General features: G+C 39.4%; 1 protein-coding gene across 3 annotated transcripts in view; it reads right to left on the bottom strand.

Annotated features, from left to right (window-relative positions):
* LOC136884208 (gastrula zinc finger protein XlCGF57.1) overlaps window positions 1-20,173 on the bottom strand; it is a 148,362-nt gene that overhangs the window by 67,463 nt on the left and 60,726 nt on the right. Inside the window, exon 5 of one of the 3 annotated variants that reach the window (XM_067156265.2) lies at window positions 17,241-17,439. The exons of the other annotated variants lie outside the window; for them this stretch is intronic. Within the exon in view, the coding sequence (XP_067012366.2) occupies window positions 17,364-17,439 (76 nt within the window). The 3' untranslated portion in view covers window positions 17,241-17,363. Of the gene's footprint in view, window positions 1-17,240; window positions 17,440-20,173 lie in introns of those variants that run through there. 3 annotated transcript variants of the gene reach the window in all.

Below are 20,173 nucleotides of genomic sequence, written 5' to 3'. Positions count from 1 at the left end.
AGTAAACAAAGCCACGTGCAGCTGTCGTCCGCCATCTTTAATCAATAGAGCACTGTGCTGCGGGTAATTTCGTCAGCTGTCATCCGCCATCTTTAATCTACAGAACACCGTGCTGTTCTCTGTAGTAGCGGGCAATTTGAAAAGTTCTGTTAGCTATCATCCGCCATCTTTAATCAAGAGAGCAACGTGCTGCCCTCTTTAACTAGATACCTTTGAACTGTGGTGGCGGCAAATTCCACGAGCTCTTGTTTAGTAAACAAAGCCACGTGCAGCTGTCATCCGCCATCTTTAATCAACAGAGCACCGTGCTGCGGGCAATTTCGTCAGCTGTCATCCGCCATCTTTAATCTACAGAACACCGTGCTGCACTCTTTATGGCTACTCCCTTAAGCACGTAGTAGCGGGCAATTTGAAAAGTTATGTTAGCTATCATCCGCCATCTTTAATCAAGAGAGCACCGTGCTGCCCTCTTTAGTTGAAATGTGGTGGCGGCAAATTCCACCCGCTCTTGTTTGGAAACAAACTCACGTGCTTTTTTGACAGCTACCATCCGCCCTGCTCTCTGTAGTACCGGGTAATTTGAAAAGTTCTGTTAGCTGTCATACGCCATCGTTGAGCACCGTGCTGCTATCTATGTGGTGGCGGCAAATTCCACGTGCTTTACAAACTCACGCGCTTTTTGTCAGCTGTCATCCGCCATCTTACATCGCAAACCTCAGTGCTACACTCGTTAGTTGAAAAATGGTGGTGGATAATTTAAAAAGAAAAATTCTACAGCAGCCATCTCTCGACGCTAATTGCACACGATGGTGGCTATACATGACTCCTTAAAGTTTCTTATGCAAGATGATCGCTATACATAGACGCCCTTGGGATGCTTACGCAAGATGGCGGTTATACAAGGCTCCTTATGAGACACCCTAGGGATGCTTGCGCGAGATGGTGGTTGCTCTTATGAGGCGGCTTAAGGATCCTTGCACAAGATGGCTAGAGACGCCCTAAGGATGCTTGCGCAAGATGGCGCACGCAAGATGGCGGCTATACATAGCTCCTAATGAGACAGCCAGTACTCGATACATGTGATCAGAACATTGATTGATGTGTTCAGAACACAAAATAAATAGAATCGAACACTGTACTCGATGTCGTTAACTTCAACATGTGATTAAAACATTGTCTGGTGTGTTCAGAACACTACATAAGTAGAATCGAACGCTGTACAACATGTTAGGGGATACCTTTGTTCTAAGAAGATCAGATTGAAACATAACAAGACTAGAATTGAACACTGCACTCGATGTCGTTACATGTGATCAGAACAATGATTGATGTGTTCAGATCACTAAACAAGTAGAACCGAACACTGTACAACATGTTAGGGGATACCTTTGTTCTAAGAAGATCAGATTGAAACATAACAAGACTAGAATTGAACACAGCACTCGATACAACATGTAATCAGAACATTGATTGATGTGTTCAGATCACTAAACAAGTAGAACCGAACACTGTACAACATGTTAGGGGATACATTTGTTCTAAGAAGATCAGATTGAAACATAACAAGACTAGAATTGAACACAGCACTCAATGCAACATGTAATCAGAACATTGATTGATGTGTTCAGATCACTAAACAAGTAGAACCGAACACTGTACAACATGTTAGGGGATACCTTTGTTCTAAGAAAATTAGATTGAAACTAACAAGACTAGAATCGAACACTGCACTCGATGTCGTTAACCTTAACATGTGATCCGATACAACATGTTAGGGGATACCTTTGTCCTAAGAACCGAACACTGTACAACATGTTAGGGGATACCTTTGTTCTAAGAAAATTAGATTGAAACTAACAAGACTAGAATCGAACACTGCACTCGATGTCGTTAACCTTAACATGTGATCCGATACAACATGTTAGGGGATACTTTGTTCTAAGAAAATTAGATTGAAACATAGCAAGCCTAGAATCGAACACTGTAAGAACATTGTTTGATGTGTTCAGTACAACTTCAGTGATTTACCTAGTGTAAAACACACACTGTGCACATATCGCATAGCTATCTCGCCTATCACGAAAATAAAAAAACCACTGTGCACATATCGCATAGCTAACACTTCAAATGATTTGCTTAGTACGAAAATTAAAAAAATCTATACCGCGTAGCTAACTCCTTCATCACACTGCTAAGACGCTTAGTAATTGTGAATACACTCATACGAAAATCAAGAAAGCACACTGCGTAGCCAACTCGCTCGGGTCACTCGCTTAGTAATGGGAACACTGATGCACACACGGATAAGAATGTTGCGAGATACTACATACTTACATGTTTAAAAAAATATTGGGGGTAAAAGATCATACATTATATGTACACATGTTGTCTCCTCCAAGTTGTAAGATAAAATAGACGCAGTACTGCGAGTTTCCGCTCTAGCTAGCGAACGGAAGTAGCATGATATCTCAGCAAAAAAAAATATGCGTGAGCTTGCAAGTCAGACACAATGATGGATACCGCGATTCAAATCCTGGCAACTTATGCCGTCAGGAAGGGCATCTAGCTAGATCATGTTATGACGATCGCGCAGGTCCCTCGCCTAGCATTTGCTATTTTTTACAGCTTCCAGTTCGAACCCGCTATCATCCGAAGTAGTGAGAATGATTGAAGAGTGTTTGAGGGTGATTCATTTCTTGGATGGAGGCGTTAAGCTGTGTGCAGGCTTCTTCGGTAGGAGTAGGCTATGTACCGGTACCGGGACATCTAGTTATCGATTTAAAATCCTAGTCAGGAAGGGTAACCGGTCGTAAAACTATGGTGTATGATCTAAGAGGCGAGGTGTGCAAAAAAAAGCCAGCATTAAGTAAGGGCTGTTGATAGGGGGGCGTTAAACCTTGTGCAGACTCCTTCGAAAATGATTTTGAGTACAAGACGTTGATGGTGATTCATCTGTCGGATGGAGGTAATAAGCCTTGTGCAGGCTTCTTCGGTAGGAGTAGGCTATGTGCCGGTACCGGGATATCTAGTTATAAAACCCGCTATAACAAATTTATCGCGTATACTGCTATTTAAAATCCTAGTCGGAAGGGCAACCGGTCGTAAAACTATGGTGTATGATCTAAGAGGCGGGGTGTGCAAAAAAGCCAGCATTAAGTAAGGGCTGTTGATAGGGGGGTGTTAAACCTTGTGCTGACTCCTTCGAAAATGATTTTGAGTACAAGACGTTGATGGTGATTCATCTGTCGGATGGAGGCAATAAGCCTTTGCTGGCTTCTTCAGCAGGAGTAGGCTATGTGCCGGTACCGGGATATCTAGTTATAAAACAACAAATTTATCGCGTATACTGCGATTTAAAATCCTAATCGGGAAGGGCAACCGGTCGTAAAACTATGGTGTATGATCTAAGAGGCGGGGTGTGCAAAAAAGCCAGCATTAAGTAAGGGCTGTTGATAGGGGGCGTTAAACCTTGTGCAGGCTCCTTCATCAGGAGAAGCCTACATGCCGGCACCGTGCAGGCTCTTTCGATAGGGGTGTGCTATATGCTGACACTGTGTGTGTGTTTAAACCTCTCCGTACAATCATGATATTTTACGTTAGGAACTTACATAGGCTAAATGCTACACATTCCGTGGCAGAGCCGGGAATCGAACTCGGACCTCCGGGGGTAGCAGCTAATCACACTAACTACTACACCACAGAGGAGGACTATTTCAGTTTTACACAACAGAATATTTTACAACCTTAATTGGTACTGTGTTTTAACCTCTCCGTACAATCATAATACGTTAGGAGCTTACATGGGCTGAATGCTACTCAGCTAAGAAGACGTTAGTGAGTTACAAGTCGCTTATCAGCACACCGTGTCTTCGTTCAAGGTTACTACTACAGCCGGAAGATACGTGTACAATTTCAGCTAACACATGCATTCCGCGCCTCGCTCAGAATGACTGCGTCGATACAACTTCAAAGACTGTAGAACAAAAAAATGTAACCCATAGCCTACAGTTTAGTTTAGTATGCATGCCTCTCACCCGGTAGTCTCGGGTTCGATTCTCTTGGGGTTAAAAATATGTTTTACAGAGTTAAAATCGCAAGAATTTGTTGAGTTGCCCTTCCTGGCGCAAAACTGGCAGTATCTAGCCTCTTACATCATACACTATAGTTTTCAACCGGTTTCCCTTCCTGACGTCAAAGAACTAGGATTAAGAATCTGTTTTGTTTTAAGACTAGTTGCCCTTCCTGATGCAAAACTGGTAGTATCTAAGCTCTTACATCATACACTATTGTTTTCGACCAGTGGCCCTTCCTGACTCAATGAACTCGGATTAAGAATCTGTTTTACAACTTCTAACACGAGAATCGGGGATTTACAGCTAGATGCTCTTCTTAGATTTTAAATCGCTGTATCACGAACTATTGTTTCAATCTGACCTTCTTAGAACGAAGGTATCCCCTAACATGTTGTACAGTGTTCGGTTCTACTTGTTTAGTGATCTGAACACATCAATCATTGTTCTGATCACATGTAACGACATCGAGTGCAGAGTTCAATTCTAGTCTTGTTATGTTTCAATCTGATCTTCTTTTTTTTGCTAGGGGCTTTACGTCGCACCGACACAGATAGGTCTTATGGCGACGATAGGATGGGAAAGGCCTAGGAGTTGGAAGGAAGCGGCCGTGGCCTTGGTTAAGGTACAGCCCCAGCATTTGCCTGGTGTGAAAATGGGAAACCACGGAAAACCATCTTCAGGGCTGCCGATAGTGGGATTCGAACCTACTATCTCCCGGATGCAAGCTCACAGCCGCGCGCCTCTACGCGCACGGCCAACTCGCCCAGTTCTGATCTTCTTAGAACAAAGGTATCCCCTAACATGTTGTACAGCGTTCGATTCTACTTATGTAGTGTTCTGAACACACCAGACAATGTTTTAATCACATGTTGAAGTTAACGACATCGAGTACAGTGTTCGATTCTACTTATTTTGTGTTCTGAACACATCAATCAATGTTCTGATCACATGTTGTATGGAGTTCTGGCTGTCTCATAAGGAGTTATGTTTAGCCGCCATCTTGCGTGCGCCATCTTGCGCAAGCATCCTTAGGGCGTCTCTAGCCATCTTGTGCAAGGATCCTTAAGCCGCCTCATAAGAGCAACCACCATCTCGCGCAAGCATCCCTAGGGTGTCTCATAAGGAGCCTCGTATAACCGCCATCTTGCGTAAGCATCCCAAGGGCGTCTATGTATAGCGATTATCTTGCATAAGAAACTTTAAGGAGTCATGTATAGCCACCATCTTGTGCAATTAGCGTCGAGAGATGGCTGCTGTAGAATTTTTCTTTTTAAATTATCCACCACCATTTTTCAACTAAAGAGTGTAGCACTGAGGTTTGCGATGTAAGATGGCGGATGACAGCTGACAAAAAGCGCGTGAGTTTGTAAAGCACGTGGAATTTGCCGCCACCACATAGATAGCAGCACGGTGCTCAAAGATGGCGTATGACAGTTAACAGAACTTTTCAAATTACCCGCTACTACAGAGAGCAGGGCGGATGGTAGCTGTCAAAAAAGCACGTGAGTCTGTTTCCAAACAAGAGCGCGTGGAATTTGCCGCCACCACATTTCAACTAAAGAGGGCAGCACGGCGCTCTCTTGATAAAAGATGGCGGATGATAGCTAACAGAACTTTTCAAATTGCCCGCTACTACGTGCTTAAGGTAGTAGCCATAAAGAGGGCAGCACGGTGTTCTGTAGACGAAAGATGGCGGATGACAGCTGACGAAATTGCCCGCAGCACGGTGCTCTGTTGATTAAAGATGGCGGATGACAGCTGCACGTGGCTTTGTTTACTAAACAAAAGCACGTGGAATTTGCCGCCACCACAGTTCAAAGGTATCTAGCTAAAGAGGGCAGCACGGTGCTCTCTTGATTAAAGATGGCGGATGATAGCTAACAGAACTTTTCAAATTGCCCGCTACTACAGAGAGCAGCACGGTGTTCTGTAGATTAAAGATGGCGGATGACAGCTGACGAAATTACCCGCAGCACAGTGCTCTATTGATTAAAGATGGCGGACGACAGCTGCACGTGGCTTTGTTTACTAAACAAGAGCACGTGGAATTTGCCGCCACCACAGGTATCTAGCTAAAGATGGCAGCACGGTGCTCTCTTGCGGATGGCAGCTGTCAAAAAGCACGTAGAATTTGCCACCGGCATAAAGAGGGCAGCACGGTGCTCTCTGGCGGTTGACAGCTGTCAGAAAAGCACATGGGTTTGTAAAGCGTGTAGAATTTACCACCACCACATAGAGGGCAGCACGGTGCTCTCTGGATTAAAGATGGCGGATGATAGCTGACAAAAAAGCGCATAGGTTTGTTTCCAAACAAGAGCACGTGGAATTTGCCGTCACTACATAGAGTGCAGCACTGAGGTTTGCGATGCAAGATGGCGGATGACAGCTGTGACGTACCACATTTCAAAGGTAAGTAGCTAAAGAGGGCAGCACGGTGCTCTCTGGATTAAAGATGGCGGATGACAGCTGCACGTGGCTTTGTTTCCAAACAAGAGCACGTGGAATTTGCCGCCACTACATAGAGTGCAGCACTGAGGTTTGCGATGCAAGATGGCGGATGACAGCTGTGACGTACCACATTTCAAAGGTAAGTAGCTAAAGAGGGCAGCACGGTGCTCTATGGATTAAAGATGGCGGATGACAGCTGCACGTAGCTTTGTTCCCAAACAAGAGCACGTGGAATTTGCCGCCACTACATAGAGTGCAGCACTGAGGTTTGCGATGCAAGATGGCGGATGACAGCTGTGACGTAGCACATTTCAAAGGTAAGTAGCTAAAGAGGGCAGCACGGTGATTAAAGATGGCGGATGACAGCTGCACGTGGATTTGTTTATCTCACGCTAGTGAGGTTAAGTTGCTAGCACTAAGGTTTAGGCCCGCCAAGATGGCAGCACTGCCGATGACAGGTGACGAATTTTACATCTACTACGATAAAGAGGGCAGCACAGTGCTCTGTGGTTTAAAGATGGCGGATGACAGCTGTCAAAAAAGCACGTGGCTGTCAAAAAGCACGTGGCTTTGTTTATCTCGCGCTAGTTAGGTTAAGTTGGTACTACTGAGGTTTAGGCCCGTCAAGATGGCAGTACTGAGGTTAGCGATGCGTTGTAGTCTGTCAAAAAGCACGTGGCTGTCAAAAAGCACGTGGCTTTGTTTACCTCATGCTAGTTTGGTTAAGTTGGCACTACTGAGGTTTAGGCCCGTCAAGATGGCAGCAGTGAGGTTAGCGATGCGTTGTTGTCGATGACAGCTGTCAAAAAGCACGTGGCTTTGTTTACAAATTCAAATCTCGCGCCAAAATTCAAATCTCCCTCCAAAAATTCAAATTTTCCGCCAGAATTCAAATTTCCCGCCAGAATTCAAATTTCCCGCCAGAATTCAAATTTCCCGCGGGAGGAGGCCGCCGAACTGTCCAATTTACACTACTATAATAGATATGTGGAACAATGTTATATGATGTAAAATGTGAGTGATGAGTAAATATTAATTGACGGTGATGTTCTTACCAGTTGGGTTGGTGTTGAATTACACTGTGATATGCAAACGAAACTTGTGATGAGTTTGAGTGTACCTAATTCGTTTTAGTTATGTGACCTGCTGTGTATTTAAGATTACGTTTCGATGACATTTCACTGAACAGATCACTAAGAAAAATTTATTGTTCATTTGTATTGTGCATACCTTAGACAACAGGTGGGTCTAATGTATATATGTAGCCGTTAATATTGGCTTTATAATGGTGAAGATTATTACCTACGAAGCACCGTTGGCTATTTTGAAATGGTTTACTTTCACGTCATGATTACCATATTTGCGATCCACACCAGGTTCTTTTATGCATTATGACTGATTTTGAAGCAGTATACTTGCGATATTCGTATATTCACCACACACATAGCTACGAGGATGTTTACCATGATATCTTATATAGGTTAATAGTAACACTTCATGGACTTAGTAGTAATTTAGTATGTAGATTAGATATCATGTTATATTTTGACTTTGTTATTTGAATGTGATTGTGTTATATTAATACTGTGTCCTGTCATTTCATAATTCATATCATCCATCGCTCTGTTAGGTTATATCACCCTCGAAGGTATGTGTGAGGATTGTTATGTGTTTGTTATCGCGTTTGTGGGAGCATCTTCAGTACAACATAGCTTATTTACGGCATAGTCATCAATATTTGATTTCATTTTATTTAATTTGAACCATGAACCAGGACCAGACATACGGAAGCAAATGTAAATCATCAAAAATATGTAACCTATGGAATATTAACTCTGACATACATGGCTGAATGATAATACAATCAAGCAATGATTATTATAACGGAGGTCATTATACTCAATGAACCCACATAATATTTTCTAACAATCTTTTGGATAATGTTATCTTTGTGAACTGGTGTTCATATCAACAATTAGCCTTTTGAAATATGAAAATTTAAGTAACCCGATCACTGCAATACATTGATCTGAATTTCGATAAATGACCGGTTGATATTTCAACATTTGTACATTTGTCATGTAAACACACGCTTTGGTTTTGTCTTAATTTAGTTAGGGACTTTATTTTGAATAAACTTGTTCCAATCCAGAATATCTGAGCTTTTATCAATATTATTATTTTTTTGCTAGGGGCTTTACGTCGCACCGACACAGATAGGTCTTATGGCGACGATGGGACAGGAAAGGCCTAGGAGTTGGAAGGAAGTGGCCGTGGCCTTAATTAAGGTACAGCCCCAGCATTTGCCTGGTGTGAAAATGGGAATCCACGGAAAACCATCCTCAGGGCTGCCGATAGTGGGATTCGAACCTACTACTCCCGGATGCAAGCTCACAGCCGCGCGCCTCTAAGCGCACGGCCAACTCGCCCGGTCAATATTATTTAGATGTAATTAACCATATCTGAGAAATCATTCCAACCTTACATTCATACTAGGCTATAAGATAATGCCAACCTTAGTAACACAACCAACTCCATCGTAAATATCAGATGATTTGCGATTAGGAAATATTAACAGTACTTAGATGGACTTGAAGCCATCCAACATAAGCAATTTATCTAATTATTTGATAGTCATATTTTCAACCTGACACTTGATTGCCCAATAGGATTCCCAGCTCAACACCTCATAATCAATGCGTTTCATAATTATTCAATATTAGGAGTGAGAACCAACATAATCATACACTAATCAGTCACCCTACCTAGCCATGGCACTGTAATTATAGGAAGTAGCCCCATAACAAGAAGAACCCGTCAAAGACCCTGAGGGTGGAGTGCTTGTGCCAACCCGGGGCGGAGCGGGTATATTTTGACGCCCAACGTGGTGGCTTGATCATTAAGAGGGCAGGGGGCACATTTTTGATGACCAATTTTTGAGAACGATTGTCAAGGGTCCATACGCAACGACCAACGTTTCGGCATCATTGCTAAAAAAAGCATCGTTAATCCCAATGTAAGGACATATTCGTGGAACCAAACTCAGTGGCTGGATTATCCAGGATAAATTATGACGCCCAACACAAAACTTTGATTGTTGTGAGATATATATATATATCATAATGTGATGGCCGAGATACAAGTTGATCGTTATGAGATGACAAAGATGAAAATAATGATGAACACGAAAGAATAATTATAATAAGGAGGTGGAAGTTATTGATGGAATGAAATAAGGAAATTGTAAATGCCACAAAATTCTTGTAAAGTATTATTGTAATACCAATATAATGGTCCTTTATTGGACATTATAAATTTTCCAGCTAACTCATTCTTGCTTGCCTGCATTTCGCCCTCATGTCCAATAACGGACCATTATATTGGTATTATAAATTTACTCATTCAGGACAAATATTTTAGGTTCCCTATGGGAATCAACATCTACATCATTTGATGGCCAGGCAGGCATCTATTTTTGAAAATGAGACATAGCTCTCATAGTGCATTGGCACTGCTGGTGGCTTCAAATAGCCTATGCAGTGGCCTCCACAGTATGCACTTGCGTCTGGGGTGGTGTGCTAAGTCCCAACTGACGAGCCTAACTTAGCACACGAGGGCGAAATGCAGGCAACCAAGAATGAGTTAGCTGGAAAATTTATAATGTCCAATAACGGACCATTATATTAGTATTATAAATTTACTCATTCAGGACAAATATTTTTGGTTCCCTATGGGAATCAACATCTACATCAAGTAATTTTGTACCATAAGTATCTGAGAGGTATAACGTAGGGAAACAATTTAAGGCAGGGATGTTATAAATGGTCAGGGATGATTCATTTGTTGACAATATAAATGAACACGGTATTCAGATTTATGTTTTGTTTTCGTCAGGTCTAGTTTTCCTCTATGTAGCCACAGAATTGCCGCGGGAAGGGCTTGCATATTATTTATGGTCATAATTTCATTGTTGTGATTTCAGGTACAGATAATTTTATAGAGATTACTGATATATGGACATATAAAAGTTAAGGTTGATAAACATGAGCACTATTAATGAAGTTAAGGCACTGTTTGAAATATTGAGGGATAAGATCAGTAAAGACATCAATTCTATCAGGAGAGAGATCAATGAAGGCAAGAAAGAGATGATAGAAACACAAGAAATTATGCACTAAGAGATAATAGAAGCACAAGACAACAGACATAAAGAAAATATAGAATCTCCAGAAATCATGTGTAAAAAGATGAGGGAAGCTCAAGAGATTACACGTAAGGAGAACATGTAATTACAAGAAACCACACAGAAGGAGTTAGCAAATGCACAAGAGAAGTCGGAAGAAAAATTGAAGGAAGCTGCACAAACGATAAGAGAGGAAGTGAACGTAATTAGATTAAACTTATCTCAAGTCCACGAAGATATGAAAATCTTGAGATCAGAAGTAAATGATTCAATTGTAGGAAACCAGCAGGATATACAAAATAGACTCCTAATTATTAACACTATGTGCCCGCCGGTATTAATATTACTACCACGCGGCGTGCGCCTGAGTGCCGCTGTTAGTAATATTACTACCACGATCTTTGAAATTCAGCCACTCGAAACCTATTCACATTATCGAATTAGTTTTCTTTGACGTGTTGTCGATTTCCTTTCCTATCGTTAGGTGGTGTTGTCGAAAGATAGTGATTGGTTGTGCAACTTAGGGACGATGTTTTGTAGCCACGAGCGCTCAGTTAGATCTTACGAAATTGCTGACGTAAGTACTCCTCGCGCGCTCCTGTTAGATAAGCTCAAATTTATGTGCGTGTGTTCTAATGATAGATTATATGACTTCACAGATTTAGAATGAAAGTGTAGTGAGGCAACATTCTGCAATCATCTATCAAGTAGTCGATTTATACTGTATAATTATTGAGATATATATCCCGGACCTTGTACAAGTATAGGAATGATGATGACATGATTGAAGTACCCGCAGCAAGAGGAGCCACAAGACATCCAAACCATCGGCAGTAGTTGACTATAACAAATTCAAAATTGGTGTTGATAAGTCCGGCCAATTGTTGGCATATTATGCATTCCAAGGAAATCGATCAAGTGGTGGAAAAAATTATTATTCCATCTGTTTGATCTTGCCATAGTGAATGCCTATATACTGTACCGTAAGGCTTCTTCACAAAAACTTCCCCTTTTGAAATTTTGTGAACGTTTAGCGAATGATGTGGTGAATAGTGTTGGGGCCGAAATTCCTGAAGAATCACGAGCATCAACTGCGGGAAGGCTAGTAGGTAGAGATCATTTTCCACACAGAATACCTGCAGTAGGCACAAAGAAGGACACGCACAGCGTACGTGCAAGGTTTGCTACGACAAGTCCAAACATAACACCGCTCGTGCTGTAAAGAAAATGACAACCATATATTGTCGTAAATGTGACGTAGGTCTTTGCATAGGAGATGTTTTGAGTGTTACCATACCAAAGCTAAGTATTAGGAATAACAATGTGTAAATCTGTTATTCTGTTACTAAAAACTATCGAACTTTTCTAGTGAATTAGAAATTCAAGTGCGTGAACAAGGATATCAGAATGGACCAATATTGTAGCCTAAGTTTCTTTCCAATGCTAAAGGTAAGCATTTTTTATTTGATTTCGTGGGATAGCCCATTCGTTGTACAATATGTATATAAATTTGTTAATTTATAATGCGAAAAATGACAGAACTGTGATTTTTTTCTGAGAGTCTAAATTACGCCGGCACAGGGTAGGGACACCATCTTGAAACGTCCGGGCTCAGTGTTAAAACAGAAATACTGCAAAACATGACAGAACTGCAGGAAGAGTTAACATAGACAGGATTGGAAATGAAGTTACGATGTTAAAAGACAAACTGAACCATGATCAAGAAGAAGGACAAAAACAGTTGCAGAGCCTAACCAATGAGCTAATGTCAATGGATTTAGTTAAAAAATTGGAACTAACAAATACCAAGGAACAATTAGGCAACAAGTTGATTATATTAACACATGAACAACAAGAGTACAAAGAGCACGGTGACGAAAGAGTCAGAGAATTGACTGAGAACATCAGACATCTGGAAGAAGAAAGTAGAAATTTAAAGGTGGCAGAAGATAATACGAAATCTTATGCAGTAATGGAAGCAAGCAAGATTCAAAATGCAGAATCGCCTGTATCTAGGGACCATTTGAACTTATTAGGTTCATTTCCTGAAAATACAGAATTCATAGGGGATTACAATACTGTTACACCTAATAACCAACTTATTGTTCACACTGTAAGGACACATGGGGATAGATCTAATAAGTTTAATTAGGGAAATGGTCTGACGCCTAAATCCTTCTTACAAACGTCGAGGACTATTTCAAAGACATGAAAATTACACCCGAACGTCAGCTTAGAACAGTAGAAAAATATGTCGAAGGTCATCCACTAATTTGGTTCAAGGCATTTAGGTATACTTTTACTGACTATGAAGAATTCCGTAGAGCTTTCCTATCAAAATAATGGAGTTTGGACACTCAACAAAACCTACGTTTGGAGATGTATTTGAAAAGATATTCGGGTGCAGGCCCAAGCAAATACGCAGAGTATCTTACATACTAGTTTCACAAGTTACTACAATAGGATACACCACTATCCGAGTCAAGAGTTAATATGCGCTATAGAAAAACAATTTCCGCCTGAAGTACAATGTTTATTAATGGCGGCAGCAAATGTCCAAGCTGCGGTACATGCGGAAGAGATATTAAAACAATTGGATAGCACAACTATCCACGGTACCAGTTGCCAATCAAGAGTGATGGATACAGTTATAAATATGTTTGTTCTATAACTCAGGAGAAGCGAATAAATATCAAGCACGAGATAGAAGACAGCAGAGATTCAAACATTGGAAGGATAGGAAAATGCACGATTATCATAGAGGAAGAAGAGTACAGTTCCAGGAACGTCGAGTTAATACTAATCACAGGTACTTTCCAAGAGAAAGAGATGAACCATACTACCAACGAGAACCTAGACATTACCAACACCCAAGAAAACAATTCTCTTATCAAGACAGGAGAAATGTACCTAATAGACAGTCGGCTAGATGGAAGTAGGTGGAGGAGCTAAGACGGAGAACAGAAATAAATAAATGGGAACATGCTTTTCAAGACCAAGAGACAGATCCTAATTGTACAGGAGCTGAGAGCTTAGCATATCAATATCATTGTGAGGAAGAAGAAAAGAGAAGATTGGATCCGAAGGTCTCAGTTTATGAACCTAATGAGAGAAACGAGAGGAAGAAAAACTCCAAGCCAACAATAAAGTGAAAAGGACGATGAATAGTACGAAGATGTCACATCTGAGTGGGTAATTACTAACATTGAGTCTTGGGACATATGTCCTGATGAATTGCTGGGAGAAGCTATTAAGTCAAAAAGCAATGTCATGCACAAGCTACCAATAATTTTAGTTAAAGTCACAAATATGTGGATTCATTGTTTGTTGGATACAGGAGCTACTATATCAGTAGTACCCAAAGCTTTATTCCAAGAGATAGAGAAAAATTGATATACCAGTCATTCCTGTATCAAATGTGAAAGTTAAAGGTATTATTCTGCAGCACGGCGTGATATGCAAAATCCAAACTTATTTGGACATAGTAATAAAAGACATTACGTACCCACATATATTCTTAGTTATGAATAAAATACAATACAATATAATCTTGAGAGCAATTTCATGACGACATATGGAGGTATTAACATAAAGAAATAAATGAACTGGATTAAAGCCACTATATATATATATATATATATATATATATATATATATATACTTATTTTATAATAAAGCCAAGTTATCAAATACATGGAGAATTGTACTGCAGAAATACATGCATAACACCACCACGGCACAGCGGGACGCACTCAAACTGTCGACAGAGGGTGGTGAATCAGTAACTTCCCTCCCAACCACCACAGCACAGCGCCAGAATCCTTGAGTGTTAGTGGGGTAGGCCGTGGATAGAACGGGCATGACTTTTACGTTCCTTCGGAACATTTCTTTGCTCACTGTCGGAGGCAAAGCTTTACATGCCCTGATGAAGGCCAATGCAATTTGGCTGAAAGCTTGGCTTTATTATTAAATAAATATATATATATAGTGGCTTTAATCCAGTTCATTTATTTCTTTATGTTAATACAATGAGTAACAAAAACCTACGTTCATTAATATGGAGGTATTATTGACAAGGATAAAGAGGAAGTCAGATTTTGGAGTGGGAATGAGAATATAGAAGTAAAACAAAAGTTGTTGAATGCACCGTTCAATGATAAGAAATATATGTAGATATGTAGCTATAATAACGAATCAAATGAATCGTTGAGATGTCTATTGTAAGAATTAAGTAAGGAATCTACGGGAGAAAGGGATATTCTACGTTGTATAGAAGGAGATGGGAGTCAATAAGATGAAAGAAAATATCTCCAATGATGTTAAAAGGAAGAAAGTGGAGGATACAATATGTTCTCAAGAAGAAAAGAAACAATTGTGGGAATTATTACATGACTATCAGAACATATTTGATACGATACTGGGATAGATACCAAATTATGAACATAAACTAAAAGTGACTGACTGGTGTCCATTCAAGAAAAAGACGTATCCATTAACAAAAAAATATTTTAGTGAGGTAGCTAAAATTATTGAAAACATGGAATATAACGAAATTGTGTCCAAAATACCCACTCTATTAGTAAATCCACTTGTGGTGGTAAGAAAACCTAACAGATCATTAAGAATATGTTTGGATGCAAGGGCAATAAATGAAAAGATAAAACCTGAAAATGATCAAGTCCCAAGTATTAAAGAGATTGCTTAATCGTTTCATGGAAATAAGTATTTTACAAGTATGGATTTCACATCGTCGTATCATCACATCGTTCTTGAATACAAGTCAAGACCACTCACAGGTTTCATGTTCAACAATCATACATATATTTTTAACCAATTACCATTTGGAATCAAGACTGCTGGTTCTGCTTTGATTAGAGCACTTGATGAGAATTTGACAACAGAAGTGAAGAAATTCTGCATTAGATATGTAGATGATCTCATATTGGCAACTAATACTTTTGAAGAGCACATGGCTAAGTTGAGAAAGGTGCTAGATAATCTATCTAGATCTGGTTTTAAAATTAACCTTGACAAGTCCAAGTTCTGTCAGTCTGAGATACTTTTCGTTGGTCATGTGACGGATGGAGAAGGAGCAAGACCAAACCTGACAAAAATTCAAGCGATCAGTAATTTTCCCAGACCAACTAGAATGGAACATGTGCGTCAATTCATTGGAATATGTCAGTTATTTGCCGAATATTGTCCAGGATATGCTAAAATTATGCCACAACTATATGATCTTTTTCAGAAAAACAACAAATGGAAATGGGATGACAAAAGCAAAGCAGTATTTACAGATTTTAAGAAGCTGTTGAAAAATTCAATTAAATAGGTATATCGAACTTTCGATCTAGATTTTTCTAACCCAGATGGATGCATCGTTAATGGGTACAGGTGCCATATTATATCAATAGAAAAGTGTTGAAGACCTTAAGAAAGAATACTTATCCTTTTACAGCAGGAACTTACAACCACATGAATTAAATTACACTATTACTGAATTAGAGATGCTATCTGTGGTACAAGCACTACAGCAGTGGCAGAAAATAATATATGGATATCAAGTTATAATCAGGACAGATCATAAAGCTGTAACATTCATGCTAAAGTCCACTCTGTCTAGTGAAAGAATATTGAGATGGATTCTATTTGTCCAACAATTTAATATCAGTATTGAGCACTGTAGTGGAAAATCAAACATTCTAGCCGATATATTAAGTCTGGAATTGACCCTCCAGATTTTAACATAATGGAAAAATTTAAAGAATTGAGTATGGCACAAAGGAAAGATTCGTGCCTGGGAAAGATCAGGGGTTATCTTGAACAAAGCTCAAAAGATGAACATCACAAGATCTTAAATTGGACAGGATGATAGATTGATATAAAATAGAAAATGGGTAACTTACCTGTGTTGATACATTGACCATGAATGTAAAAAATTAAGGATAATTTTACCAAAGGATTATTATAAGAATGTGGTGTGGCTAACACATCGGTATACTGCACATGAAGGAATTGATAAGGTGCATGCAACCTTGCAGGAAACCTTTACTTGGAATAAGATGAAGGATAACATTAGGAAAATTCTAAGGACCTATGACACATGTCAACGAGCTAAACAGAATCCTTTCTCGAAGGAGCAAATTCCAATTCTGATATTGCCAAGCAAAACATTATAATTAATGGCAATAGATTTATACGGACCTTTACCAAAATCTACCAGGGGAAACTGATATATATATTAGTAGCCCTAGATGTGTCTTCTAAATTGACTGACATGTGTCCTATTAGATTAGCCAATTTTAAATCAATCATCCAATGTTTAGAAAGACATATCATCAAGAACATGGGAAAGCCACAGTTTCTATTAACTGATCATGGTCCACAATTTACAGCCTTGAAATTTCAAAAAGCATTAGATGAAATGGGTATACTTCATTTTATAATACAATTAGACATCCACAAGCCAACCCATCTGAACGATTGATGTGGGAAATTGCAAATTTCTGTCACATTTACTGCCCACAACACCATTGGAAATGGGCTAAAGTAATTCCTATATATTAAATAGTATTAATAACAATGTACATGAATCCACAGGTAACATCCCCAGCGTTGTGCATTTCAATAAACACCCAAGTCGAACATGGGACGAGATATTAAATTATCCACATGATGATCTCTTGACACCAACGAAATGCATGCGTCAAGTTAGGAAAATCTCGAAAAGACAAGCTGAAAGAAGAATGAAAAAAGTACAACATTGTCATTTCCACTCACCACTACAAGAAGGGGACTTAGTACTAGTAAGAAAGCCCAAGAGTTCAGATCCAACTGTCGGATTTTATTTTAAATTTGCACCTCTATTTGTTGGCCCATATGTCATCATCAAATTGCACAATAACAATTCATACAAGAAGTATGGACGGCACAAACGAAGCCATATACAACTCTAGCAATCTTAAACCATATTACACCTGGACAGAATAAGATAACCAAACTGTCGAACTGATCAAAGAGGTACCAGGGATAGAACTTGGTAAATATTTGTCAGATAATAACGAAAACAATGAGAATTAAACAATAGTTATGATATATAATTACAGAAGGAAAATAGAAGATACAGTCCATATAGAAACAAATATATATTAAAAGATCGTCGCAGTCAGAAAGAGCAGAGTAAGGAGAGCATGAAAACAACACATTATGAAGATTTTGGATAATAAAAAAAATTATTTATATAATTCTTATTTGGTGGCCGCGGTGGTCAATGTGCCATTTCCATATGGTATGAAGACGACAACACGAGTGCCGATGCAGAGATTGAAGCTTGTCACAACCCAAGAACATGGCGCTGGAGATTGATACAACTATATTGCTTTCAATGTATTCTAAAATCAAACAAGGTGGAATTTGTTGATCTCATTCGCAATCTGTGGACATGGTTTCCTCTGTGTATTACTGGTCATATGAAAGATTTTATAATTTGGAGAAGAATGAGAATGGTTTTGGAGAGTTTAAAGGAGGTAATATTCCAGATGATGAAAATATGATGCCAAATGATGTAGTGACAGTGCAAGAGTGAAGGAAAGTTTGTTGTTGCTTACAGATATTATAAATAAGCCTACTTGAGACATCCTTGCATATATCTTTGATTTTTAAAAAAATTCAGAAAAAAATATAACCCATTCTTGAATTTCCTCAACATTTCAGTCAATTCCAACCACTACCTTTCTAAGAAAGGATTAATCAGATGAGATCAAACACCCATCATAATACTGATAGCTAATAATAATAATAATAATAATAATAATAATAATAATAATAGTACCGCGAGGGTACACCCGTTCATTCAAATCAAGCACCTTGTGAAATGACATCTTACTCTTAAAATTTGAAACAACTAGAGCAAGAAGTTTGGACTTTGGTTAACAGATGTCGCTACTAAAGTGATAAAGTAATTTTGTATTCCTAGCTTTACTACACAGAGTTGATTATCTTTTGTTTTTGGTATGTTAAAGTTTTCAACACTTTGACCTCCTTCCACCAACTTCAACAGTGGCCAATGCAAAATTTCCTGTATTTAATTTTCAACCAATCAGCATTTTCTTCTACATATTTAATTATCCAATTAAAATCTGGGGGGGGGTGTCGGGCCTTAGTCCAGATCTCTCTAGAACCATCCTCTCGGATATAAAAGCTGGCAATTTTTCGAGCTACCCTGTCTTCTTGATCGTTCAGTGTACTCAGTGTGTGCTAATAGTGAAGGCGGGGGCGTTTCACCCTTAATCGAGCAGTCCAGCGCAATAAGGTAATGGCAGACATTTAATAACTAGGTGATAGCCTGTGAAAGCTTGCTCGAGGGTAAGGTTTCCTGTCTTTAAGAATGTGATTTTAAATTTCCGATCTCCAATAATGCAAATTTCATCTTCTAATGTAAATATCAAAACTAGCTTAGAAACTTAGCTTAACCCTTTCCACTCAAATTATTTGTAAGTCCTGATTTCTCCCCACTTGTATTTATTTGTCAGCATACTTCATTTTTTTAACCTTGTATTAAGTACTGGTTGTAACAATATATACAGGAAGGAACTACAAAATTAATTAATTTATGGTATTTACAATGCACAAAATAATGTTTTTCACTTTCTTAACGGTATGCCTTGAGTGTGTGGAAGCGTTCAAAACAAATGCCTGGATGGAGCCCTGGTTGCTTCTCACAGGTTTTACAGAAGTGGACTGTCTCTCTCCTCCCTCCAACAACTTTCCTGTCACTGCAAACCTTGCAATCTTTAGTTTTTCCTTCAGGATGGGGGTACAGCAGGTGTAGCTTGCCATTCAGCCTCACTTCTTCATCCGTTGCGGAAGGTCTTCCCCTTTTCCTGCTCTGTGTATTCCGCACATTTCCTACAAGTTGTCTTACCAAGTTTTTCCTGAACTTCAGATGGGTGATTCCATTGTTACCTTCTTTGAAGAGTAGGAAGGCATTCACTATTGTAATCTCCAGAAGCCAGAAGAACATTTTTCTCCACCACTTCACTGATTTACGTGTGAATGGGTATGAGCTAGCATAGTGGTCAGAAAGATCAACGCCCCCCCATGTATTGATTATAAGCACATACGACTGTAGGTTTCTCTACTATTTCCTCGGCACCTTGACGTCTTATTCTTTGCACAGGCTGAGTGGAATCGTCATAGAAAGTGGACAGCATAGCAATAATTCACTTGTCCTTCCAAACCAACCAAGAAAAGTTGTCTGTTCGGAGTGCAATAATGTCATGTTGTTTCATTCTCTTTGTTGCGGCTTTTCTCACTTGTAATGGCAGACCTCTCCTATTTACCATTACAGTAAATAATATGGTTCAATAGCACATACGTATCCAGTACTCGAGTCTAACAGTACATAAATACGGAGTCCCCACTTTGTTGGTTTCTGCTTATTGTAACACTTGAACACGACACGACCCTT

The sequence above is a fragment of the Anabrus simplex genome, chromosome 12 (genome assembly GCF_040414725.1).
Source record: "Anabrus simplex isolate iqAnaSimp1 chromosome 12, ASM4041472v1, whole genome shotgun sequence".
NCBI lineage: Eukaryota > Metazoa > Arthropoda > Insecta > Orthoptera > Tettigoniidae > Anabrus > Anabrus simplex.
This window is presented reverse-complemented; position numbering and strand designations above follow the sequence as displayed.